Genomic DNA, 27,523 nt, shown 5'->3' with positions numbered 1-27,523 from the left:
TGTTTTATAAACTCTCCTCCTTAAGCTGCACATCCCACGTCATTCCAAGTGAACCAGAAGTTGCAAGCAGGGATGTCTGGGAACTACCAGACCAGAGGCTATGAATGGCTCAATCCACCTAGTGACTATGTAATCACATTTGGAATGAGAATAAGGTACTTGGACAGATCAATACTCCTACCTCTACCCTTGTCAGGTTTGTAGTCACCACCCCTTAATACATCTTCGAGATCCTTGTCTGAAATACCTGGAGAGAAAAATATATACACTTCAATGCCAAAAAACATTTTACAGTGACAAGAAACTTAAGTTAATGTTGCCCAACACCCCCAGGAAATGACTGCCACTTAAGAATGTCTTTGATGAATGTGGTAGACAAAATTCTAAAATGGCTGCCAAGATTCCCTCCCACTAATACACACATCCTATATAATATCCCATTACTTTGAGTGTGAGCAGGACCACAAATAAGATGGCTATTGCTCCCATGGGGCCAGCTTGCTCACTGCAGGTTCAAGATCAACCATCCCACACAGAAAACAAACAAATAAATAAATACATACTTTTTCTAATGAGATGGATGATAATATTAACAAAAGTGAATTGTGAGTGTTACATAATGAAATGTGGCATTATTTGGAAGGTCAAATGACCTGGAGACACCAATATTTTCCAAATGACCAATGAACACTGTACAAAATCAAGAATGGGTAAAAGTTCCATTGAAAGTGCAGGAGAGTTCTGTGGGGTCTAATTCAATAATGGGAAGTTCATTGATACAGTTTCACATTCCACGCTTCACTTAACCTCAAAGAAACAACCACAGGTTGAGTTCATTTTTAGTGTCTTATCAAAGAATGTCCACAATGATCTTAAAAGTTTATTAAAATATTCCTCCCTTTTCCAGTTGCATATCAATTTGAAGTTAGATTTCCTTCATATACTTCAACCATTGCAACATGTTATAACAAGTGAATCCAGAACCAGCTGTGAGACTCTAGCTTTTCCACTAAGAGAGCCATCATACAAATTGGAAACTATGTACAAAAAATCTTTTTACTAAATTCCTTTTTTGTCTTGTCAAGAATAGTTATTTCTCACAAAATGCTATTTAGCAGTGACCAGTGTGGCTCAATTAATTGGGTGTCATCCTGCAAACTGAGTGGTCGCAGTTCAGTTCCTTGTCAGGGCACATGCCTAGGTTCTGGGTTTGGTGCCCAGTCAGGGTGCATATGAGGCAACAAATTGATCTTTCTCTCCATCTGTTTCTCCCTCCCTTGCCATCCCTTTAAAAATAAATTAATAAAAAATAAAATCCCGCCCTGGCTGGTGTGGCTCAGTGGATTGAGCACCGGCCTGCAAACCAAACGGTCACATGCCTGGGTTGCGGATCCCGGATCAGGTCCCCAGTAGTGGGTGTGTGACAGGCAATCTCACACATTGATGTTTTCTCCCTCTCTTTTTCCCTCCCTTCCCCTCTAAAAATAAATAAAATCTTTAAAAAATTACATAAATAAAAAATAAAAACCCATGGCCTTAAAAATATGCTATATATAATATGTATGCTATTTTTACTAACATTTTTACTAACATGTATGCTATTTATACTAACATGTTGTTCATTTTTAATAAATATTTTTTAGTTTTAAGTTCAAAGATGATAAATATTGATAGATGTAACCCATATAACCAAAATCCCTTGAGATCCCCAATAATTTTGGGAATCCAAAAAAGTTTGAGTATACTGTTATAGGGTTCTCCTATGTCTTGAAGTGCTCCCAGCTCTGCCAGGCCAGGAGTAGCTCTGTGGACTGTTGTAGTTAATGAGCTACAAATCAACCAGGTAGCTACAGTGCTGACCAGTGCTTTCGACCACCTACCACTTACCTCTTCCTCCTACATTTGGTTTCCTGTGGCCATCATCTTGATCATTCCAACCATCCAAAGCATCAGCCAAGTCAAAATCACTTGCTTCATAAAAGAGAAAGTCAATTGGTTAAATGAGAGGTAGCTCATTTGGACACTACCCCCGGAAGGAGCTCCATGTGGTCTTTCTTCACTGCCTTCCTCAGAGCAGTGAGTTACCTGCAGGCTTTGCTGGAGCTGTGGTAGTTCCTGGCCTCTTGGTTGTAGTTCTGACATGGTCCCATCTCTCTAGAAGAGGGAAAGGAGATAGCAAAGGGAACATATTTAGTAACAAAATATAGCAGCCACTTCACAGCTCAGGAAAGTCACACCATAAGTAGAGTACCCTTGTCTTGGTCCTTGAGATCCTTCTATGGCCTCTTGGAATCATTTACTGAAGTATGACAAAAATATATAGAAGGCTTAAATGCAACAAGTTCTGGTCACTTTTCTTCAGAGGATGGGTGGTGAGGCAGGTGTGGTACTACATGAGACTGGGAGACTAGTAGAGCTAGGGCTTCATCCCAGATCTGCTGGAAATGACCACATGGTCCAGTGAGTTCCAGAGCTTAAGCATGACCCTTGAGAGCTTCAAGCTTTTGTTTCCATCACTGTCAACCTGACAGCATAACTATAGACACTACTGCCCATGTATAGATGGAGGTTATGTTCCCAGTTGAGTATAGGAGTGTCTTATAAACTGAAAGTTGTTATAATACCAAGGAAATATTCTATATCAGTGTATTAACTATTGTAAATATCAGGGTATAGACTTATCCATATTCCATTAAAATTATGGAATTCTTTCACATCAATTACATGACATACCATGCACATACTGTCCAATAGTTTCTTTTTTTAAGTATCAAGACTATGCTGTAACTGTTACAATTATTGAAAGTATTAGAGGGGAAAATTAAGTAACAGGAAAGGCAGAGATGTAACCAGTTTAGGTTTATATACAGCAGTCACTCAATAATTATTGACTACTAAGGGAAAAAACAGCAAAAATAGAAATTAATTGAAAGCGAAAGAATGGATATAGCTATAGAATGCAAATAGTAACCATATGAGAGTTGGAATAACTATATCAGATAAAATAGACTTTAGGACAAACATTATTAGAAGAGTCAAAGAGTGACATTTTATAATGATGAAAGGATAAATCCAGTAGGAAGATATACAATTTTAAACATATATGTGCCTAACAACAAAACCCAAAAATACATGAAGCAAAAATGACAAAATTGAAGGGAAAAATAGACAATCTGACAGTTAGAAAAATCAAAACGGAAATATAAGACAAGCAACACTAGACCTACCAGACACCTATAGAACACACCACCCAATAACAGGAAATACATTCTATTCAACTACACATGCAGCATATGCTGGGCTAAAAAACAAATCTCAGTATATTTAAAAAGAGGCAACTCATATAAATTCTATTCTACAACAACAACAGAATGAAAATAGTAATTATTAAGAGAGGTCATTTGGAAAATTCACAATTATATGGACACAAACAACAAAGTCCTAATAGCCAAAGGATCAAAGAAGAAATGACAACAGAAATTATAAAACACTTTGAGATGAGTGAAAATGAAAATACAATATAGCAAAAATTATGTTGCTGTAGAAATAGTGCTCAAAAGGAACTTTGTAGCTGTAAACGCCTACATTTTAAAAAATCTCAAGTGAAAAGACTAATCCTCGCATATTAATAGACTAGAAACAGAAGAAGAAACTAAACCCAAATTAAGCAGAAGGAAGAAATTATTAAAGCAGAAATCAATGAAAGAGAGAATATATAATAATAAAGAAGATAAACAAAACCAAAAAGTTGATTCTTTCAACAAAATTGACAATCTGGCAGCAGACTGTCCAAGACAAAAAGAAACACCTAAGTTACTAATGTCAGGAGTAACAGAGAGGATATTACCACCAACCTAACAGAAATTAAAAAAGGCTTATTAAGGAATACTATAAATAACTGCATTATAATAAATTAGATAACCTAGATGAAATGGACAAATTCCCATTAATACACAAACTATCAAAACTGAACCAAGAAGAAACAGAAAATCTGACTCGACTTATCAGTAATTTAAAAACTTTCTAAAAAGAAAACCCCAGAGACAGAAGACTTCATTGGTAATGTTTACCAAATGTTTGAAGAAATATTAATACCAATTCTTCTTAAACTCTTCCAAAAAGAAGAGAATGGAAGACCGTAATTCATTCTATCAGGCATTAATAACAAAGCCAGATGAATCCACCACAAGATAACTACAAACCTATAAGCCTTATGAACAGATGCAAAATCCTCAACAAAATACAAGCAAAACAAATCCAGCAGCATATTAGGGTTATATGCCATGACCAAGTGGGATTTATTCCAGGAATGCAAGAGTAAATTCAACATAAGAAAAATCAATCATTGAAATATGCAATATTAATAAACAAAGAAATAAAATAATATCATCTCAATAGATGCAGAAAACTCATTTCACAAAAGTTAACATCAATTTATTATAAAAACACTAAATTTTTATCTAGGAGTAGAAGGAAATTTCCTTAACCTGATAAATAACATCTATGAAAAATCCACTGTAAACATCATTCTTAAATATGAAAGACTGAAAGCTTTTCTCCTAAGCTCAGCAACAAGATACAGATGTCTGCTCTCACCACTTCTATGCAATATTGTATTGGAAGTCCTAGCCAGGAAAATTAGGTAAGACAAAGAAAAAAATGTCTAGATTGGGAAGAAAGAAAATGATGTCTAGTAAAAGATGACATGATCTTTTATATAGAACCCTAAGGAATTCAGACTTATATCCCCCCCGCAAAACGACTAGACAGTAAGTTAAGCAAACTTGCAGCATATGAGATTGACAGACAAAAATCAATTGTATTTTTATACAATATTAGCAATGCTCAATCTGAAAAGGAAAATAAGAATATGATTCCATTACAGTAGCAGCAAGAATAAACTTCTAGGAATAAGAATAAACTTCTAAGAATAAACTTCTTAGGAATAAATTTAACCAAGGATGTGTAAAGACTTTTACATGAAGAGCTACAAACCTACATCGAAATGAATTAAAGATACCTAAAAAAGTGACACAACATCCAAAATTAATAGATTAGAAGACTCAATACTGTTAAGATGGCAATATTCTAAATTAATCTCCATATTCTGTGCAAACCCTACCATAATTTCAATGATTCTGCTCCTTTTTTTGGAAATGGATAAACTAATCCTAAAATTCATTTGGAATTGTATTGGACCCTAAATAGCCAAAATAATACTGAAAAACAACAAAATTAGTGTCACACTTCCCAATTTCAAATACTACAAAACTACAATAAACAAAACAGTGTGATACTGACATAATAATATACATATAGATCAATATTATAGAATTCACATTCCACACAAACCCCTATTTATGGTCAACTGATTTTCAGAAGACTGTCCAGACAACTCAGTAGAGGAAAGAATTGTAGTTTTAGCAAATGGTACTTGAACAACTGGATATCCGAGGGCAAAAAAAAAAGAATGATGTTGTACACCTAACTCACAACATATGCAAAAAGTACCTCAAAATGGATCAAAGATATAAGAAATACAACCATAAAACACATAGAAGAAAACAAAGGGATAAATCTTCATGACCTTCAATTTGGCAGCATAGTTTTATTTATTTATTTTTAAAGATTTTATTTATTTAGAGAGGGAAGGGAGGGGGAGAGAGAGAGAGAGTGGGAGAGAGAGAGGGAGAGAGAGAGAGAGAGAGAAACATCAATGTGCGGTTGCTGGGGGTCATAGCCTGCAACCTAGGCATGTACCCTAACTGGGAATCAAACCTGCAACACTTTTTTTTTTAATTTAAATTATTTTACTGTTGTTCAATTACAGTTCTCTGTATTTTCTTCCCAACCCTCCCCACACTCCCTCCAAACCCACCTTCCTCCCTTGCTTTCACCCTCCCATTTTGTTTTGTCCATGTGGCTCTTATAGCAGTTCCTGAAAACCCTTCTCCCCACTGCCCCTCCCCCATCCCCTGGGCTATTGTTAGAGTGTTCTTAATTTCAATGTCTCTGGTTATATTTTGTTTCCTTTTTTTCTTTTGTTGACTATGTTCCAGTTAAAGGTGAGATCATATAGTATTTGTCCCTCACTGCCTGGCTTATTTCACTTAGCATAATGCTCTCAAGTTCCATCCACGCTGTTGCAAAGGGTAGGAGCTCCTTTTTTCTGCTGTGTAGAATTCCATTGTGTAAATGTACCACAGTTTTTTGATCCACTCATTTGCTGATGGGCACTTAGGTTGCTTCCAGGACTTGGCTACCATAAATTATGCTGCCATGAACATTGAGGTGCACAGGTTCTTTTGGATTGGTGTTTCAGAGCTCTTAGGGTATAATCCCAGCAGCAGAATTGCTAGGCCAAAAGGCAGTTCCATTTTTAGTTTTCTGAGGAAATTCCATACTGTTTTCCACTGTGGCTGCACCAGTCTGCATTTCCACCAACAGTGCACTAGGGTTCCCTTTTCTCCTCATCCTGTTCAACACTTGTTGTTGCTTTGTTTATGATGGCCATTCTGAATGGTGTGAGGTGGTGTCTCATTGTGATTTTAATTTACATCTCTCTGATGGCTAGTGATGCTGAGCATCATTTCATGTCTCTGGGCCCTCTGTATGTCCTCCTTGGAGAAGTGTCTGTTCAAGTCTTTGGCCCATTTTTAAATTGGGCTTTTTGTCTTCATGGAGTGGAGTCGTGTGAGTTCTTTACATATTTTGGAGATCAAAACCTTGTCTGAGGTATCATGGGCAAATATGTTTTCTCAAATAGGATGTTCTGTTTTCATTTTAATGGTGTTTTCTTTAGCCATGCAGAAGCTTTTTAATTTGATGAAGTACCATTTGTTTATTCATTTCTTTATGTCCCTTGCTTTACAGGACATATCCATAAAGATGTTGCTGTGTGGAATATCTGAGATTCTCCTACCAATGTTTTCCTCTAGGACTTTTATGGTGTTATGACTTATATTTAAGTCTTTTATCTACCTTGAATTTATTTTTGTGTATATGGTGTAAGTTCTTGATCAAGCTTTTTTTTTTTGCATGTAGTTGTCCAGATCTCCCAACAACATTTGTTGAAGAGGCTATTTTTGCTCCATTTTATGCTTCTTCCCCCTTTGTTGAATATTAATTGACTGTAGAGACTTCAGTTTATTTCTGGGCTCTCTGTTCTGTTCCTTTGGTCTATGTGCCTGTTTTTATGCCAGTACCAGGCTTTTTTTATTACAGTGGCCTTGTAATAGAGTTTGATATCAGGTATTGCGATCCCTCCTGCTTTGTTCTTCTTTCTCAAGATTACTGCAGCTATTCAGGGTCGTTTATGGTTCCATATAAATTTTTGAAGTGTTTGTTCTGTATCTGTGAAATATGTCATTGGTACTTGAATAGGGATTGTGTTGAATCTATAAATTGCTTTGGGTAGTACTGACATTTTGATGATGTTAATTGTTCTAATTCATGAACATAGTACATGCTTCCATTTGTTTGTGGCTTCTTTAACTTCTTTCTTCAGTGTTGTGTAGTTTTCTGAGTATAGGTGTTTTACCTCCTTGGTTAGGTTTATTCCTAGCTTTCTTTTTCTTGTTGCTATATCAAATGGGATTTTTTTCCAGATTTCTGTTCCTGATATTTCATTGCTGGTGTACAAAAATGGCTTTCATTTCTGAATATTGACTTTGTATCCCACTGTTTTGCCAAATTGATTTATTAGGTCAAGTAATTTCTTGGCAGAGGTATAGGATTTTCTATGTACACTATCATGTCATCTGCAAACAATGACAGATTTGTTTCCTCTTTTCCAATGTTGATGCCTTTTATCTCTTTTTCTTGTCTGATTGCTGGGGCTAGAACTTCCAATACTATGTTGAATTGGAGTGGTGAAAGTGGACATCCTTGTCTTGTTCCTGATCTCAGTGGGAAACTTTTTAGTTTTTGTCCATTTAGTATGATGTTGGTTGTATGTCTCATATATGGCCTTTATTAGGTTGAGGAATTATCCTTCTATTCTCACTTTTCTGAGTGTTTTAATCATAAATGGATGCTGTGCCTTATCAAAATCTTCTTCCACATCTTTTGATATGATGCGATTTTTGTCTTTCCTTTTTAAAATATATTTTATTGATTATGCTATTATAGTTTTCCCATTTCCCCCCTTCACTCACCTCCACTCTGAACACCCCCTCCCACCCACATTCACCCCACCTTTAGCTCATGTCCATGGGTCATACATATAAGTTCTTTGGCTTCTACATTTCCTATACTATTCTTACCCTTCCCCTGTCTATTTTCTACCTACCATCTATGCTACTTATTCTCTGTACCTCCCCCCCCTCCCTCCCTCCCATTCCTCTGTTCATAACCTTCCATGTGATCTCCATTTTTGTGATTCTGTTCCTGTTTTGTTTGGTTAGTTTGCTTTTGTATTGGTTTTAGGTGTGGTTGTTAATGATTGTGAGTTTGCTGTCATTTTACTGTTCATATTTTTATCTTCTTTTTCTTAGATAAATCCCTTTAATATTTCATATAATAAGGGCTTGGTGATGATGAATTCCTTTAACTTGACCTTACGTGAGAAACACTTTATCTGTCCTTCTATTCTAAATGAAAACTTTGCTGGATAGAACAATCTTGGATGTAGGTCCTTGCCTTTCATGACTTGGAATACTTCTTTCCAGCCCCTTCTTGCCTGCAAGGTCTCTTATGAGAAATCAACTGACAGTCTGATGGGAACTCCTTTGTAAGTAACTGTCTCCTTTTCTCTTGCTGCTTCTAGGATTCTCTCCTTAATCTTAATCTTGGATAATGTAATTATGATGTGCCTGGATGTGTTCTTCCTTGGGTCCAACTTCTTTGGGTCTCTCTGAGCTTCCTGGACTTCCTGGAAGTCTATTTCCCTAGCCAGGTTGGGGAGGTTCTCCTTCATTATGTGTTCAAATAACTTTCCCACTTGTTGCTCTTCCTTTTCTCCTTCTGGTACCCCTAAAATTTGGATGTTGGAACGTTTAAAGATGTCCTGGAAGTTCCTAAGCCTCTCCTCATTTTTTTGAATTATTGTTTCTTCATTCTTTTCTGATTGGATGTTTCTTTCTTCCTTCTGGTCCATGTTGTTGATTTGAGTCCCAGTTTCCTTCTTATAACTATTGGTTCCCTGTACATTTTCCTTTATTTCACTTAGCAAATCCTTCATTTTTTCATCTAATTTGCAACCAAATTCAACCAATTCTGTGAGCATCCTGATCGCCAGTGTTTTGAACTGTGCATCTGATAGGCTGGCTATCTCTTCATTGCTTAGTTGTGTTTTTTCTGGAGATTTGATCTGTTCTTTCATTTGGGCCATTTTTTTTTTTTTTTTGTATTGACAGACCTGTTATGCAGTGAGGGGTGGATCCTTAGGTATTCATCAGGGCCAGGTAACCCTTGTCACTGGGTTGTGATGCTGTATGTAGGGAAGGGATCCAAGAGGGAACAATGGCACTTGCTCCGCTCTCTGGTGGATTTCAGTCACTTCCCCCACTTCCCACTAGCAAATTGGGCCCTTCTGTTGCTGATTCCTGTGTGGGTGGGTCTCTCCAATGAACTCTCTTGTGATGCTGGGAGTTTCTCCCACTGTTGCCTCAAACCCCACAGGTGTTTTCAGTCAGTGGTTTGAGGTTTTATTTCTCCACGCTGGGACCCTGGGTTGTGTGTTGTGTTCTGCTCCCCAATTTCACCTGGATTATCTGCTCATGAATGTGAGATCACCTGGTCCGCCAGCATCCGCCAGCTGTAACCTTACTGGCCAGCTGCAGCTTTGCGCACCCCGCCCAGCTCTACAATCTGCTCCCTAGCTGGGTCCGCTAGCCACCACCTTGCGGTGAGTCCTCTCTGCCCAGGCTGCCCATCTCTGCCCCTCCTACCAGTCTGGATGAATGTGTCTTCTTTAACTCCTTGGTTGTTGGACTTCCATACAGTTCGATTTTCTGTCCATTCTGGTTTTTTGTTTTTAAATTGTTGTCCTTCTTTTGGTCATTAAGGAGGCACAGTGTGTCTACCTACACCTCCATCTTGGATGGAAGTCCTCTTTCCTTTTTTTTAATGTGATGTATTATGTTTATTGATTTGTGAACGTTGTACCATCGTTGCATCCCTGGGATGAATCCCACTTGATCACAATGTATGGTCTTTTTGGTGTATTGGTGGATGTGGCAGAGGATTTCAGAAATATTGGCCTGTAGTTTTCTTTCTTTGTTGTGTCTTTGTCTGCTTTGGGGATCATGATGATGCTGGCCTCATGTAGAGTTTGGGAGTGTTCCCATCTTCTTGGACTTTTGGAATACTTTGAGAAAGATAGGGGTTAGCTTTTCCTTAAATGTTTTGTAAAATTCTCCTGTGAAACTGTCCAGTCCAGGGCTTTTGTGTGACAGGACTTTTTTGATTACTGCTTTGATTTCACCAGCTGTTATTGCTGTTTAGGCTTTCTGCTTCTTTTTGGTTCAGTTTTTGAAGATTATATTTTTCTAGAAATTTCTCCATTTCACACAGTTTCAAACTTCTTGGTATATAGTTGTTTGCAGTAATTTCTTACACTCCTTTGTATTTCTGTGGTGTCAGTTATAATTTCTCCTCTTTCATTTCTGACTTGGGTTCTCTTTTTTTTATGAATCTGGTTAAAGGCTTTTCAATTTTGTTTATCATTTCAAAGAAACAGCTCCTGGATGTATTGATCTGTTGAATTTTTCTTTTAGTCTTTATGTCATTTAGTTCTGCTCTGGTCTTGCTTATTTCCTTACTTCTACTTGCTCTGGGCTTTCTTTGTTGTTGTTCCTCCAGTTCTTGTAGATGTAGGGCTAGGTTGTTTATTTGAATTGCTCCTATCTTTTTTAGGTAAGTCTGTATCTTTCTACATTTTCCTCCTTTCCTGTTGATTGGGTGTTATTTCTTTGTCTCCCCGTTTTAGGTGACTCTTCTTGTTTCTATATATTAGATTATCTGCTTTTACCCCCCATCTTCATGGTGTGTGACCCTCTGTAGTAGGAGACATGTGGGAGTCAGTGACACATTCTCTTTGATCTCTTGAGCTGCATATTCTTGTGAAGCCCTTTGTGGCATTTATGTGGGCTTTCTTGTTATAATTGGTTTTGATTATTGTTGGGTTTTTCTTTGGGGGGGGTTCTTCCCTCTGGCTGACTGTCTGAAAGTCACACTGCCCTTCATGCCTTGCATGCTGTTGTACAGGTGCTGATAGAACAAAACAAAACAACCCAGGAAACAAAGCCCACACTCTCAGTAATAAACCCCACCCACAACCACATAATCAACAGCAAATGAGCAAATATTAATAAAGGTGTGAATAGATTAAGACTATTAGAAGAAAGGAAAAACAAATATGAGATGAGTAACTGAAAGAAAAACGATTTTGAGAGGATGGGGGAGGAGAAATAATAAGAGGAGGGAATAGAAACAAGGTGAAGAAAGAAAACAGAATTTACATTATAATTTTAAAAAGGGGGAAGAAGGCGGAATGTAGTAAGAAAAGGGAAGAGTATAGTATGAGCTTTAAAAAATTTAACAATAATGAAAATATTAGGAACTAAATTGGGGGAAAAGATCCACCATAGTAATAACAAAGGAGCAAAGATTAATATGCATGGAATGGTAATATGAAGGAAAAAGAAAGCAAAAAAGCTTATGATATATCTAGAGGAAAGGAAAGTGATTTTGAGAGGATAGAGGAAGAAGAAATACTAAGAGTGAGGAATGAAAACCATGCTAAGACAGGGAAAAAGTAAAATTTAAAACAAAAAAAAGAGAAAGGGCAGGAGGAAATAGGCAAATGGCATAGGGGAGGGGAATAGTAAATTTGGAGATTTGAAATATAAAAATTGTGAAGATCTAGGAATAAAATTGAAGAAATGCAACAACAACCACTATATGAACAACCAATGAGCCAAGACTGATAAAGGTGTAGAGAGGATAAAGGTATTTTAGGAATGTGAGAAAGAATATGAGATGACTAATGACAAGAAAAAATATTTTGAGAGGCTAGAGGGGGGAGAAATAGTAAGAGTGTGGAATGGAAACAAATCATAGCCAGAGAAAAAGTAAAATTTAAAATAAGTAGAAAAAGGAAGTAGGTAAAATGGAGTAAGAGAAGGGAGGAGCAAAATATGAGATTTGAAATAAATTAAATAAAATAAATTAGTGAAATAATAAGCACAGACTTGAAGGAAAAGAAATTAATGTTAAAAAGCTATTCGGGAGAGAAAGGAATACAAATAATGAAGAAGACTGTAGTGGAATTTGTCTCAGTATAATCCAGTGTTTACCACTATCTTGTCTTTCTGGATCTGCCCCTAGTAATAACAGATGGTGTCCTAGACTGGCCACAGGCAGCCTGTTCTAGACTACCAGTGAGCTACAGTCTGTGGCTTGGCTGACTCCTTCAGATCTGGCTTGTTCCCATTGTTCTGCCCTGCCAGCTTTCCATCAGCCCAGGGCCCAGGAGTGGTTCACTTAATGACCGGAGAGGGCTGCCAATACCTTCTCTGCCGGTCTCCAGAGGGGGTCTCTAGTGCAATTGGGAGAATGGAATCTCTGGGATACCCCCAGGGGGGTGCTGTTCAGTCTTCAGGGAAGACAGTGGAAATGTTTCCCCATCCCCTCGCCACACATCTTTGTCTTACCCAGATTCTTTCCAATAATGTATTGCTGCCAAATTAGCTGTCCGTTTTCTGTCAGGGGCCAATCTCTGTAAAAGGGGATGCTCTTTCCTTCTTGGTGCAGATGGCAGCTCTGTCTAGGCACAGAGGCTATGTGTGGCCCTGGACATCTCTTGTTGCACCTGTCTCTAATCTCTCTTCTGCTTGTTTCAGTGAATCAGGGCCCGAGGAACAGTATAGGTCGTAGTGTCTGGTAGAAAGTGCCCTGTCAAAGCTTTTTCTTCTTTCCCCTGTGGATATGCACCCTGCAGGGGTCTCTTAAGTCTAGCCTCATTGATCTGCAGATCCCGCAGGTTGGGGTTGGGCATGCCTCCCTGTGAGGGGCCTGCCTGGCTGCAACGAATCTCAGGCATTCAGCTCCTGGCCAGCTGCCTGACTTCACTGGATCTCTGGCATCCAGCTCCTGGCCTACTCCCCATCCTCCTGCACTCACAGGAGACTCAGGCCCAAACTCTCCACTCTGCACAGTGCCCTGTTCACCAGCTGTGCTATGTTGGGTCCCACGGTCTCTTCAGTGTGACTCTATTTCTCTAAATTTTTTTGGCAGAGCCACTGTGAGAAAGCAGGGTCTTGAGCACAGGGTCTCTGCTCAGTCTCGACTCTTACTTCAGCTCCTCTTCTAACAGAGTTTCTGTGTGGCCCTCTCACTGAAGCACCAAGCTCTGGGGGGCCTATTCTCCACACAATCCCCCTCCCCGATAAGCACAAAATCTCTCTTGGTCAGGGCTGGCCACAGCCTGCCAAAGCCTCCAACAATTTTAGATTAAGTTTATCTCTGGATCTCTCCAGATGGCACTGGGAAGAGTTCCACAGTGATACTATAACATGGGGTGGTGGTTGATACTCTTACTGCTTCCTCCAGTGATTCTCAGCCTCAGGCAAGCCTGCTCCTGCCACACTGTTTCTACAGCCAGCACTGCCCCAGCCATCTGTCTCCAACCCTAGAGCTTGCTGGCAACTCCTGAGCTGAACCGCAGTCTCCTCAGTCAGACTCTGTTCCATTTGCAGTTCCCATCACACCCAGGATCAGGGAAGTGACAGTCCATTCCCCAGTAAATACCATAGTTCCTGGCTCCTGGCTCCTGGTGGAGGCTGGGTGCATGGCCCTGATGGGACAGAGGGCACAGATACACATCTGGGCACTGAGGTGAGCGCACTCCAGGGGCTTCTTCTTGAGAAGGATTCTTTAAATTCCTCAGAATGGCTTCTGTCCCAAATCTGTGCAGCCAGAAATGCTAGGCTGGGCAGTGGCAGAGGCAGCTGCTCCACTAGGGGAGCCTGGGCTGCCTGCTTCTGAGTGTCCTACGGGTGGGCAGGCCCTCACCCACTCAGGCACATGTGCCACACACTGGTCCACATACATGCTCACACACACTCTCCCTCATTCTCAGCTGGATTTTCAAGTTGATTGCTCTGTGGTTTAGCTGTAAGATCAGTCCAAGGTTGGGAGCAAGTGGATGGAGCTTCCAGCTACTCTGCAGTCATCTTGGATCCTCCTGGAAAAATCTTTTAAAATATATAATACATATAATGTTCAGCCTTTTAGTTCCATTGTACTTGGGCACAAAGTATATAGACAATAAATGTTCACTGAAGCCCTATCCTGTAATTGCACAAAACGAAAACAAACAACATGTCCACCAGTAAGGAAATGGCATCATTGGCCAAGGCCAAAGCCACATCACTGGAATGCCAGCTCCACAAAGCACAGGTTTGTGTCTGAAACATAGGTATATGAATAATGAAGTAAGGTGAATGCTGGCCCCCAAAATGTATAGCTAAGTCATAGTCCCCAAAACCCATGAATGTGATGTTATTCAGAGAAAGGATCTTTGTAGTTGGGTTGGCCAAAAAGTTCATTTTGTTTTTTTCCGTAATTTGGCTCTAGTAGCATTTAGTTGTCTTTAACTTCATTCAAAACAACTTTGTTAGATTGTATTCTGACAGCTGTCATATGAGTGTGCATTTAAAAAAGCATCAAAATTGGTGAATTTTTTGTGTAGCCATTTTAATATTGAAGATGGAAGAAAATACACAACAGTTAAAGCATATTATGCTTTATTATTTCAAGAAAGGTAAAAATTCAACTGAAATGCTAAAACAGATTTGTGCAGTGTGTGGAGAAGGTGCTGTGACTGATTAAATATGTCAAAAGTTGTTTGCGAAGTTTTGTGCTAGAAAATTCTCACTGGACGATGCTCCATGGTCAGGTAGACCAGTTGAAGTTGACACCAATCAAATTGAGACATTAATTGAGAATAATCAACATTCTACTAAGCTAGAGATAGCTGACATACTCAAAATATCCAAATCCATAAAGTTAATGTTGAAAATGAAAAAAAATGTATCTTTTATTTTAGAGAATAAACTAAACTCACTTTTTGGCCAATCCCATAATTAAGAATCTTGAGGTAAGACCATTCAAGATTACCCAGGTGAGTTCTAAATCCAATCAAAAAAGTATCCTTATAAGAAACAGAAGAGGAAAAGGCACACAAAGGAGAAGACCATTTGAAGATGGAGACAGACATTGGAGTGCCACAGTGGCAAACCAAGGAACACCCAGGAATGCCGCCACCACCAGAATCTGGAAGAGGCCAGACCCTCCCCTTGGGCCTTCAGAAGGAGTGCGGTCCTTCCAATACCTTGATTTTGGATGTCTGGCTTCCAGAGATGTGAGAGAATGAATTTCTGTGGTTTGAAGCCACTCAGTTTGTGGTACTTTTTTATGGCACCCCTAGGAAACTAATACAGATAGGTATATTCACTCAGGTTTTTGATACATATTAATAAAAAAACATAGTGTCGCAGGTTCGATTCCCAGCCAGGGTACATGCCTAGGTTGCAGGCCATGACCCCCCAGCAACTGCACATTGATGTTTCTCTCTGTCTCTCTTTCTCCCTTCCTTCCCTCTCTAAAAAATAAATAAATAAAATCTTTAAAAAAATAAAAAATAAAAAAACAAATTGTGAAATAATACACATATAATGAAATAAAAAATCCCTACACATTATGTAAAACAAAAAACTGTGTATAGATATACATAACAGCATAGAAAACTAATCAACAATTCCTTCTTGGGATGGGAGTGGGTCTTAGTAGGATGGGGAGGGGTCAAAGGAAATCTCAGGTTTATTTTCTAAGCCTTCATACATTTTTAAACAATGATTTAAATATTTTTTAAATTTAAAGACAAACCGATAACAAAGCTTAGCATTTGAGAGATTACATGTAGACACAATTTTAAGTAAAGCCATTATTATTTTCAAAAAATCTAAAAAGAGAAACAAACCCCTTATTCACTTCAAAGTACCCTTTTATGAGCTAGGGAAAGACAGCCCTCAGAGGCAACTTCTGGAATGTTACTCCAGTACATGCTATGACTGGACTTGGAGAAAATGCTGTACCAGTTATAACATATTGTTTGGTATTCTCCACAAAAGAAACAGAATTTTAAATATTTAGATTTTCTTATAAATAACATAATTTATGATAACCATATTTTATCTGATCAAGTGAAATACAGGCTGTCCACTCTGAGTGGATGATACATATTAATTGCTATTTTTTTTGCTTTTGATAGTTCCTTTTATTTACTACTCACGCTTTACTGAGGAATTTTCCTTCAATGCATCCTCTGGATCTCCATATCCTAAAAATTAAAAGAAAAAAGGATTTTTAAATTTAATTATCTTTGCCTAAAACAAAATAATACTAAAATACTCTCTTGTAATGATCATTTCCCTTTAGACAGTGTCATGAAGGTAACACCACAAAAGGAAATGAGTTGAAGCCCCCCAAAGATATACTGAGTTGATCTCCTTCCACAAACAACTTATCCCCACCAAAAGAATATATATCCTTCAGTCCACTAGAAGTTTGAAGGTGCAACTGTATGGAACATAAAGCACAATCTTACAAAAATCTTTCTGTATGTTATGTATGACTTTTCCAACAAGGAATGTTGGAGCCCAAATCTCCATGGATAATGGGCTAAGTTCTTTCACCCCACTCCGGGTTTCACAAATGGAGCTATTCTGCATTTTGTCAATTTGGGGTACCCTCCACAACCACAGCACTCACCCCTAGACTAATAGCTCTGATTACATATAAATGAAAAAGCTTTGGGGAAAGCTTTTCACAACAGAATCTTCCTCGTAAGTGGACCCACCTGCCCAACCATGCTTGCTATGGAATTTGACAGCTATCACTCTCTCTAGATGGGCATGTAGTTTCCCCCAGGTATATACATATTATCAAGTCTCAAGAAAACAACTATGCATGTGCACTGGAATTGATCAAATAAGTAAATGAATGGTAGATTGTAGAAGCCAGGATTCCCATTGTTGGGGAGGGACATTACAGATAAGAGAAGGCTAGAATGATCCATGTGATAATGGATTGGAGCTGGAGACCTCACTATGAATTATGTTTAGCTTAAAACAGTACATACATACACACATATATATACACGTATATGTATATATGCACACATATATATACATATACATGCATATATATATATATATATATACATGTATACACAGAGATGGTTACATATAAGAAAGATTTATGCATGTGCATATGCATGGGTAACTATGCAGACATATATATTCCCTTGCTCTATCAGCTATGAGGGTCTAAAAGCAATAATGCCCCAGTGGTAATGAGGACACCTAGCACCCAGATCTTAGTTTCTAAATACTGTTCTTCAAAAAAAGGAAAGAGAACTCCTTGGACAAATGGCTGATGCCAGGGTTAGGCACAGGAAATATATGAGGGACTTAAATCATTTTATACTGCCAAGAAATACTTTTTAAAATATTTATATTGATGGGTATATGTGAAAGGAGCACATGACTAACTGAGAGAGTTCCCAATGGCTAGAGATGGAACAATTAAAGCAACAAAATAAAGTAGTACTGGATTATAAGCTGAAACATAAAAAAAAAAAAACATGAGTCCGTGCTAATACAAATAAATGATCAAACAAATAAAAGGGAACAAAAGAACTCAAGGGAGATAAAGCACAATTTCCCACAAGTTTTGATTTCCTTCTGAACAATATACTATGAGAAAGTGAAGGGAGTGGAGAATAATTTTACGGTGGATAAAACTGACAAAAACTACATCAGCCATGTAATTGGGATGAACATCAATAGTGATTAAAGTACCAATGACATTTTTCACAGATATAGAACAAACATTTCAGAAATTTATATGGAACCATAAATGATCCCGAAAAGCTACAGCAATGTTGAGAAAGAAGAACAAAGCAGGGGGGATCACAATACCTGATACCAAACTCTGTTACAAGGCCACTGTAATCAAAACAGCCTGGTACTGGCATAAGAACAGACACATGGACTAATGGAACAGAACAGAGTCCAGAAATAAACCCAAGTCTCTATGGTCAATTATTTTACAAAGGGGACAGCAGTATAAAATGGAGTAAAAATAGCCTCTTCAACAAATGGTGTTGGGAGATCTGGACAGCTTCATGAAAAAAAAAAAAAACAAAAAAAACAATGAAACTCCAGCACAAACTTATACCTTAAACAAAAATAAACTCAAGATGGATAAAAGACTTAAATACAAACTGTGACACCATTAAAGTCCTAGAGGAGAATGTAGGTAGGAAAATCTCAGATATTTCATACAGAAACATTTTTACTGACATGTCCCCAAAGGCAAGGGACATAAAAGAAAGAATAAACAAATGGGACCTCATCAAAATAAAAAGCTTCTATATGGCTAAAGAAAACAGTATTAAAATAAAAAGAGAACCAACTGTATGGGAAAACATATTTGTCAATGATACCTCAGACAAGGGTTTAATCTCCAAAATATATAAAGAACTTACACGACTCCACTCTAAGACAACAAGCAACCCACTTAAGAAATGGGCAAAGGACTTGAACAGACACTTCTCCAAGGAGGACATATAGAAAATCCAAAGATACATGAAAAGATGTTCAATATCACTAGCTATCAGAGAGATGCAAATTAAAACCACAATGAGATACTACTTCACACCAGTCACAATGGGCATCATAAACAAAGCAACAAACAACAAGTGTTGGAGAGGCTGTGGAGAAAAGGGGTCCCTAGTGCACTGTTAGTGGGACTGCAGACTGGTACAACCACTATGGAAAGCAGTATGGAACTTCCTCAGAAAACTAAAAATGGAACTGCCTTTTGACCCTGCAATTCCACTGCTGGGACTATATCCTAAGATTCCTGAAACACCAATCCAAAAGAACCTTTGCACCCCAATGTTCATAGCAGCACAATTTACAATAGCTAAGTGCTGGAAGTGGCCTAGATGCCCATCAGTAAATGAATGGATCAAAAAACTATGGTACATTTACACAATGGAATTCTATGCAGCAGAAAGAAAAAAGGAGCTCCTACCCTTTACAACAGCATGGATGGAACTGGAAAGCATTATGCTAAGTGAAATAAGCCAGGCAGTGAAAGACAATTACCATTTGATCTCACCTTTAATAGGAACCTAAACAACAAAACAAAGAAACAAGCAAAATATAGTCAAAGACACTGAAATGGAGGACAGGCTGACGGTGACCATAGGGGAGAGAAGAGGGAGTCTCAGGGAAGAATGGGAAGGGTTTATAGGAACAAATATGAAGGACACATGGACAAAAACTAAGGGGGGGTGGTAATGGGTGGGAGGTGGGGAGGGATGGGTGGGTGGGCTGGAATGGGAGTAAAAGGGAGAAAACTGTACTTGAGCAATGATTAAAATTTTTTAAAAAGATCAAGAAAAAAAAGAATAGTATAGGAAAGGTAGAAGCCAAATAACTTATACATATGACCCTTGGACATGAAATAAGGGGGGGAATGTGGGTGGGAGGGCAGGTGCAGGTTGGAGGGTAATAAAGGGGAAAAATGCAACAACTGTAATAGCATAATCAATAAAATATATTAAAAAAGAAAAAAATAGAGACATTTATTGAAGAAGATACAAGATACAAGAAACATTGTACAGAGGACAATGATGCCTCAGTCCCCTTCAAAGTATACACCTTGCGACCTCAGAGTTCTCCCAGCACCTCTTCTACTGTTCAAAACACTGCAAAAATCCTTTGTTGGCATCGCCATCAGCTGTCCCATCATATTTTCCTGAATCTCATTGATGGTCTGAACTCACTTCCCTTTCAAAGGTGATTTTCGTTTTGGGAAAAGCCAGATGTCGCAGGGCACCAAGGGGCTGAGTCACCTGAGTGATTTGATGTTTCACCAAAAACTGCATGAGACGTGATGCATGAGCAGGTGTATTGTTCTGATGAAGCTGCCAATCACCAGTTGTCCACAGCTGTGACTTTCTGAATCATATGAATTCTTTCCACAGAGGAATATCCAGGCTTAATGTAAAATTTGATGCAGATTTGTTGCTGTACAGGCTCAGTCATGTTGAATATGACAGCCACACAGTACACATGCTCACTCAATGGCATCTCCCACCCCCACTTACTAGTACAATGAAGTCATCATTATTCTTGCATGCACATTCCAGTCCACTCCTTGCCTGCCAGGTTACATCCATGTCACACAAACCATACTCATTATATTAACAATGGCTGGAATTCTTCCGGACAGATCTCATACACCCTTGATATTAAGTAATGAGACAAGTGTTATATGTGTGTGGAACTCTTGTCAAAAACACATAACTGCAGTATAATCACAATAAAAGCATCAGAAAAATTCCACTTGAGGACAATCTACAAAATACCTGAACAATATTCCTCGAATCTGTCAAGGTCATCAAAAACAAAGAAAGTGTAAGAAACTGGTATAGCCTTAAGAGCCTAAGAAGATAATAGTGATTGAAAGTCATGTGGTACCTTGGATTGGATCCTGGAAGAGAAAAATGACTTTAGATAAAGACAAAGGGAATCTGAATAGAATATGAATTTTGTAATAGTGCATCAATATTGGTTCATTAATTGTGACAAATGTTCCATATTAATAATAGGGAAAACTAAGTGTGGAACACATGGGAACTCTCTGTACTAGCTTTGCACTATAAATCTAAAACTGTTCTAAAAATAAAGTTTATTTTGAATATCCATTTCCTGTAGCAAAAATTTAAGGGTAACCACTAAAACAAAAGATATATTATATATAACCTCAACTCTTTCAAGAACAAAAATGAAAGTTCAACACCAACAACTAAAAATCAATCCAAAAAGTCCACAAAATGGAAATAAAAAACATTTCTGCAAAACCACAGAATATACAACACGAAGAGTGAACCCAAATGTAATTTATAGACTAGATGACAGTGATGTATCAATATAGGTTAATCAATTAAAATTACTGCACCACTCTGGTGGGGAGATGTTAATAGTGGAGGAAACTGTGCATGTGATCAACATCGCTATGAACCTAAAACTATAAAGTCCATTAAAAAAAAGAATGGCACAAGCCTATATAATGACATAGGACAGGTCTCCAAGAGTATTAATAAAACAAGATGCAGAATAGTATTTTTCCATTTGTGTCTATATCCATATATATAACATTTTTCTGAATAAACAGCAGTTATGTTTGGAGAATGAAAATAGGGGTCAGGGAGAAGGAGACTTTTCTGCCTTTTTTTAAAAAATGTACATATACATGATTAAAAACTCTTCTCTACCTTTTTATTTATTTTTTATATATTTTATTGATTATGCTATTACAGTTGTCCCATTTTCCCCCTTCATTCCCCTCCACCTTGTTCACCCCTTCCCACCCAAATTCCCCCTCCCGTTACTTCATGCCCATGTGTCATAAGTTCTTTAGCTTCTACATTTCCCATACTATTCTTGCCCTCCCCCTGTCTATTTTCTACCTATTGTCTATGCTACTTATTCTCTATATCTTTTTCCCCTCTCTCTCCCTCCCATTCCCCTGATCATAACCTTCCATGTGATCTCCATTTCTGTGGTTCTGTTCCTGTTCTAGTTGTTTCCTTAGTTTGCTTTTGTTTTAGGTATGGTTGTTATTAACTGTGAGTTTGATGTCTTTTTTTACTGTTCATATTTTTATCTTCTTTTTCTTAGATAAGTCCCTTGAACATTTCATATAATAAGGATTTGGTGATGATGAATTCCTTTAACTTGGCCTTATCTGAGTAGCACTTTATCTGCCCTTCCATTCTAAATGATAGCTTTGCTGGATAGAGCAACCTTGGATATAGGTCCTTGCCTTTCATGACTTGGAATACTTCTTTCCAACCCCTTCTTGCCTGCAAGGTCTCTTTTGAGAAATCAGCTGACATTCTGATGGGAACTCCTTTGTAGGTAACTGTCCCCTTATCTCTTGCTGCTTCTAGAATTCTCTCCTTCATTTTTACCTTGGCTAATGTAATTATGATGTGCCTTGGTGTGTTCCTCCTTGAGTCCAACCTTTTTGGGACTCTCTGAGATTCCTGGACTTCCTGGAAGTCTATTTCCCTTGCCATGCTGGGGAAGTTCTCCTTTATTATTTGTTCAAATAACTTTTCCACTTGTTGTTTTTCCTCTTCTCCTTCTGGTACCTCTATAATTCGGATGTTGTAATGTTTAAAGATGTCCTGGAGGTTCCTAAGTCTCTCCTCATTTTTTTGAAGTCTTGTTTCTTCATTCTTTTCTGTTTGGTTGTTCCTTTCTTCCTTCTGGTCCCTTCCATTGATTTGAAACCCAGTTTTCTTTCCATCACTATTGGTTCCCTGTGCATTTTCCTTCATTTCTCTTATTGTAGCCTGAATCTGTTCATCTAATTTATGACCAAAGTCAACCAATTCTGTGAGCATCCTGATCACCAGTGCTTTGAACTGTGCATCTGATAAGTTGGCTATCTCTCAGTCACTTAAAAAAACTGGTTCTGGGGCTTTTAATTCTGCTTGAGCCATCTTTTTAATTTTCTTTTTATTTTTTTTCTTTGGTCTGATCGCACCTGTTATGTATGAGGGGTGGAGCCTTATGTGTTCACCAGTGCGGGGCACCTCAGTCGCTGAGTTGTGATGTTGTATGTGGGGCCAGGGTCTGAGAGGGAACAATGGTGCCTGCTTCACCCTCTCTAGGATTTCAGTCCCCTTTGCCGCTTCCCACAAGCAAATTGGGCCCTTCTGGTGCTGGCTCCCAGGCGGGTGGGCTTGTGTACTTTCTCGGAGTCTGTGGGTTTCCCCAAGGAGCCTCCTGTGAGGCTGAGAGAATCTCCTGGCCTCAACTCCCATAGGTGTTTTCAATCAATGCCTTCAGGCTTTGTTTCCTGGCGCTGGGTCCCTGGGTTGAGCAGTCTCTGTTGCTGCCCCTTTTCGCTTAGGTTGTCTGCATGAGAATGTGTGACTGCGGACAGCCAGCTGCCTTGCATGCCTCACTAGGTCTGCTCGTTACCTCCCACGCTCAGGGTCTGCCACTGGTCTGTCAGCTGCCCAGCGCTTCTGGGGTCCACCAACTGCCGTCTGCACCCTGCACGCCCACGTCTGTGTCGGTCACCCACTGCTTTTTCCTTCCGGGACCCCTTGACCCCTCCCTGTAGGCCTCCGACTCTGCCCCTCCTTACCGGTCTGGATGAATGGTAGTCAGACTTCCATTCGGTTCATTTCTCTCAGTTCTGGGTGTTTTTTTTGTTTCTAAATTCTTGTTGTCCTTAGTTTTGATTGCATGAGGAGGCACAGTGCGACTACCTATGCCTCCATCTTGGCCAGAAGTCCCTGAATTTCATTTTAGATTACTTTTTTTTTTTGGAAGGTGAATTCTTGTGATGATGCCAGGCTTTGTTAAGTTTTCAAATTGGGTTGAGTCTTTGAATTTTTTAGTTTTATTTTTTTCCCAAGATTGCTTGGTTATTCTGGGTTCCTTGAATTTCCATATGAACATTAGGATTAGCTTGACAATTTCTCCCACCACTGTGACACCCGAAGCTCTTATTGGCTCTGGCTCCTCATCCAGGGCCCCATACCTCTTAACGACAATTCCACAGAATTCCCACCAGTGGTGGGGAGGCTCTTGCCACCTCCGACTTCAAGGAAACTGCCTGGGCAATGTAAGAGGTTTGGCCAAAGTCACTCAGCAGGTGCATGATAGGGCCAGAACTCCCCGCTCTTCTGATGCCCCTCGCGGCCTGCCCAAAGGTGGGGTCCACTGAGAGCGAGACATCCTCACTGGGGGAGTGGATAGGCCTCCTCTACCACCTCTAGGTGCTTGCTGGATGCCATTTGTGAAAGAGAAACCAAAATCGCCAGGCTGCTCCCCAACACTCAAGGAAACACAGAGCAAAAGGGAGGTAGATGTGTTAGCTCAGAGAAGACACTCCGGCTGCATACTGAACAACATTCAGTTTGCTCGGGCCCACCAAACCTCCATAGAGTAACCTTTCTCTGCCTTTTTAAAATAATGTATACTTATTTCTCTTACAATGATGATACTGAAAATTTCAAAGTCCTATATCAACCTCTCCAGAATTCCAAGCCTATCATCCTACTGGATCTTCGTTTTAAATTTTATTCTTACTTTGTCATGCAAGAATTGGAAGAATAGGTTCTTCCAAAAAAAAAAAAAAAAAACATCTTGCATAAGTAGTTTTTAGCCTCAGCCATTCCACTACTGTTTTCTGGTACATTCTGTTATATATCATCAAGTAAAGAGTTAAGAACAATGTAACACAATTCTGTAGTATTTATTAATCCCTTGTTGATCTTGGACTCAACAGATTCAAACTGTCCGTGGACAAAAACCATTCAGTTTCAATCTATAAATCCTGAGCTTGAAGACTACTACAAGCCTACGACCAAGTATAGCTACCAAAATCAAGGAGGGAACAAATATTCTCATGAGAGATACCACACCTCAAATGGTCTAAAGAAGGGTTGCATTCCATTCCTCTACTATGCAATCTGTAACTACACAACTCAGTTTGGGTGTAAAAAGACAGGAATCTTCCATGTTAATAACACTGACTCACCTTCTGGCACCAGGCACACATTAGAAAGCAGCTGGATTCATCATAGGCTCAATTTACAAGACCCCAAATTACTGTGGATTCAGGGGACCAGTGTTCAAGTATTCAGCAGAAAAGTTACCTTGTTCCACTGCAGGGGGTGGGGCCACAAAAATTTCTTTTAATGAAGAAAAGCATGTAGTGAACTAGTTACACCCATCTGAAAAATGTCCCTATGAAAATGTCCTTTCATAGAGCAGAACTTGAGAAATGTTACACAGGGCCTAATGCATGTCCTAGAGAAGATCCATTTAGTAAGGAAAATGCTGGTTCTACCCACAGATACCCCAGCAGCCTGTATCTGTCCTGAAGTGGACATTGTCCCTCTGGGAGGGAACACAAACTTGATCTCATACTGCCACTTAACCCACCCTGACTAGGGTCTAAAGCTAAGGACACATTTTTTCAGGTCTGTAAAACAAGGCACAGCAGACCATTGTTAGAGAATTCCACCATGAAATGGTGGGATGCAGCACCTGCCTAGATTGAAATGCCTGATCCACAGGAGCACCCAAGAGATGTACCCCTTAAGCAGCCTTTCATTTAGATTTTAATTAATTTGTCACTCCCTCCTCTATTCTCCTGTCTGTTCCATTTAGTTTACCCTGAAAGCTTGCCCCTTCCAATTTGGTGTTTATATTCATCCTCTCTCTAGGTCTGTCCAGTCCAACATGGGAACTACTACCCACATGTGGCTATTTAAACTAAAACTAATGAAAATGCAGCCCTGGCTGGTGTGGCTCAGTGGATTGAGCACTGGCCTGTGAACCAAAGGGTCACCAGTTCTATTCCCAGTCAGGGCACATGCCTGGGCTGGGGGCCAGGTCCCCAGTAGGGGGCACGTGAATGGCAACCACACATTGATGTTTCTCTGCCTCCTTTTCTCCCTTCCCTTCTCTCTAAAAATAAATATGAAATATTTTAAAAAGCTAATAAAAATTCAATGAAAATTTTAAAATTCAGACTTTCCATCAAGATGGTAGCATGGGCAGACATAGCTGACCTCTTCACACAACCACATCAAAATTACAACTAAAATATATAACAACCATCACTCAGAACCATCACAATTCAGTTGAATGGAAGTCTGACAACTACAGAATTAAAGAAACCACATCCATCCAGACTGGCAGGAGTGGCATGGATGCGTAACGGGCTGGTCCCATACCCACGTGTGGTGGATAAAAATTCAGGAGGGGCCTTCCAGCCAAGATGGAGGCATAGGTAGACATGCTTTGCCTCCTCACACAATCATAAGAAGGATCACAACTAACCTTGAAACAAAAAGCAACCAGAACTGCCAGAAAGTATAGGGGACCATTCTGCATGTGGTAGTGGGGAATGTAGCCCAGCTCCTGATTTGGAAAACTGATGGGGATCCAGGTCAGCATACAGGACCCATGCCCACAGATAGGTTCTCCCATAGGGAATCTGGCCTGCATTGTACCTAGGCTGCTTTGAGGCTTGCTTTTGCTGAAACTCCCTCACCCTGAATTGAGGCAGCAAATGTTTACTGTATATCTTTAAAGTAACTTCCTAAAATCTATGCTAAACATCCCAAGGATGAGTGTAATCAGTTCAACCACTTTTCCCTTTGCATTTGCAAATATCCTTCTTTTTTGATGTAATTAGCAACATCCTCTCCTTTGTTTTCTGTAAAATGTAACCAACCATCTAAAGCAAATCTATGCATAGTAAATGGGATGATCCTCAATGTAATGTGCCCAGAAAAGCAATAAAAGCCTGTCCAGGCAAGGGTCAGGGCCCTCTCTTTCACTGAGAGAGTGGCCATGCCATCCCCTTTCTCCACAGGACTTCTGCAGACCATGTGAATTTGTTCATTGCAGCCACAACACATGGACCCCACAGGCCAGAGTCTGCATCAAGAAAGTCTGACTGTATGGAAGTCTGACAACCAAGGATTGAAAGAAGAAATATTCATCCAGATGGGTAGGAGGGGCAGAGATGGGAAGCTAGGATACAGAGGATGTGGTGTGGCGGTGAGGCAGTGGCAGTGAAGCACTGGTTGCAGCGACCAGCAGAACACACGGCCCTACATACATACATGGTGGATAAAAAATGGAAGGGTAATCTAGGGAGCAAGTGCTCTCAGCTCCAGGCCAGACAACACAGCCCAGGGTTCCAGCACCAGAAAATAAAGCCTCATGACTTCTGGTTGTAAAAATCAGTGGGGGTTGGGGCAACAGAAGAAACTACTGGTCTCTCAAGAGAGTCCATTTACAGGACATGCATGGTCCTATAATTTACATAAACCCACCCACTCTGGGATTCAGCACCAGGGCAGCAGCTAGACAGGTGTCAGTAGCATACAGGAAGTGAGGAATGTGACTGGAAATGGGGAAAGAGATGAGCAAGCAGCATTTGTTCCCTCTCTGACCACTACCCCCACATACAGCACCACAAAGTGGTAAATAGGGTTGCCCCACTCTGGTGAGTACCTAAGATTCCACCCCTTACAACATAAGAGGTACACCAAAGTAGGAAGTCGAAGCGGCTCTACCTAATACACAGAAACATAGGGAGGTTGCCAAACTGAGGAGAACTATGGCCCAAATGAAAGAACACATCAAAACTTCAGAAAAAGAATTAAATGAAATGGATCAGATGCAAAGTTCAAACCACTGGTAATAAGGATGCTCACATAAATCAGTGAGTATGGCCAATGCATAAGGGAAGAAATGAAGGCTACACTAAGTGAAATAAAGAAAAATCCACAGAGAACCAACAGTGAAGGGAAGGACACTGGGGTTCAAATCAATGATTTGGAACATATGGAAGAAACAAACACTCACCAGTACATAATAAAGAAATAAGAATT

The 27,523-nt window shown here is 39.4% G+C and overlaps 1 protein-coding gene across 2 annotated transcripts in view; it reads right to left on the bottom strand.

Moving 5' to 3' along the window:
• Positions 1–27,523, bottom strand: part of CD99L2 (CD99 molecule like 2) — a 129,599-nt gene that overhangs the window by 32,249 nt on the left and 69,827 nt on the right. For both annotated transcript variants that reach the window (XM_028522685.2, XM_028522684.2), the window contains exons 2-5: positions 16,298–16,345; positions 2,086–2,154; positions 1,888–1,971; positions 182–247 (exon numbers count right to left, since the gene is read on the bottom strand). In XM_028522685.2, coding sequence (XP_028378486.1) covers positions 182–247; positions 1,888–1,971; positions 2,086–2,154; positions 16,298–16,345 — 267 coding nt within the window. The remainder of the gene's footprint in view (positions 1–181; positions 248–1,887; positions 1,972–2,085; positions 2,155–16,297; positions 16,346–27,523) is intronic.

The sequence above is a fragment of the Phyllostomus discolor genome, chromosome X, assembly GCF_004126475.2.
Source record: "Phyllostomus discolor isolate MPI-MPIP mPhyDis1 chromosome X, mPhyDis1.pri.v3, whole genome shotgun sequence".
Lineage (NCBI taxonomy): Eukaryota > Metazoa > Chordata > Mammalia > Chiroptera > Phyllostomidae > Phyllostomus > Phyllostomus discolor.
This window is presented reverse-complemented; position numbering and strand designations above follow the sequence as displayed.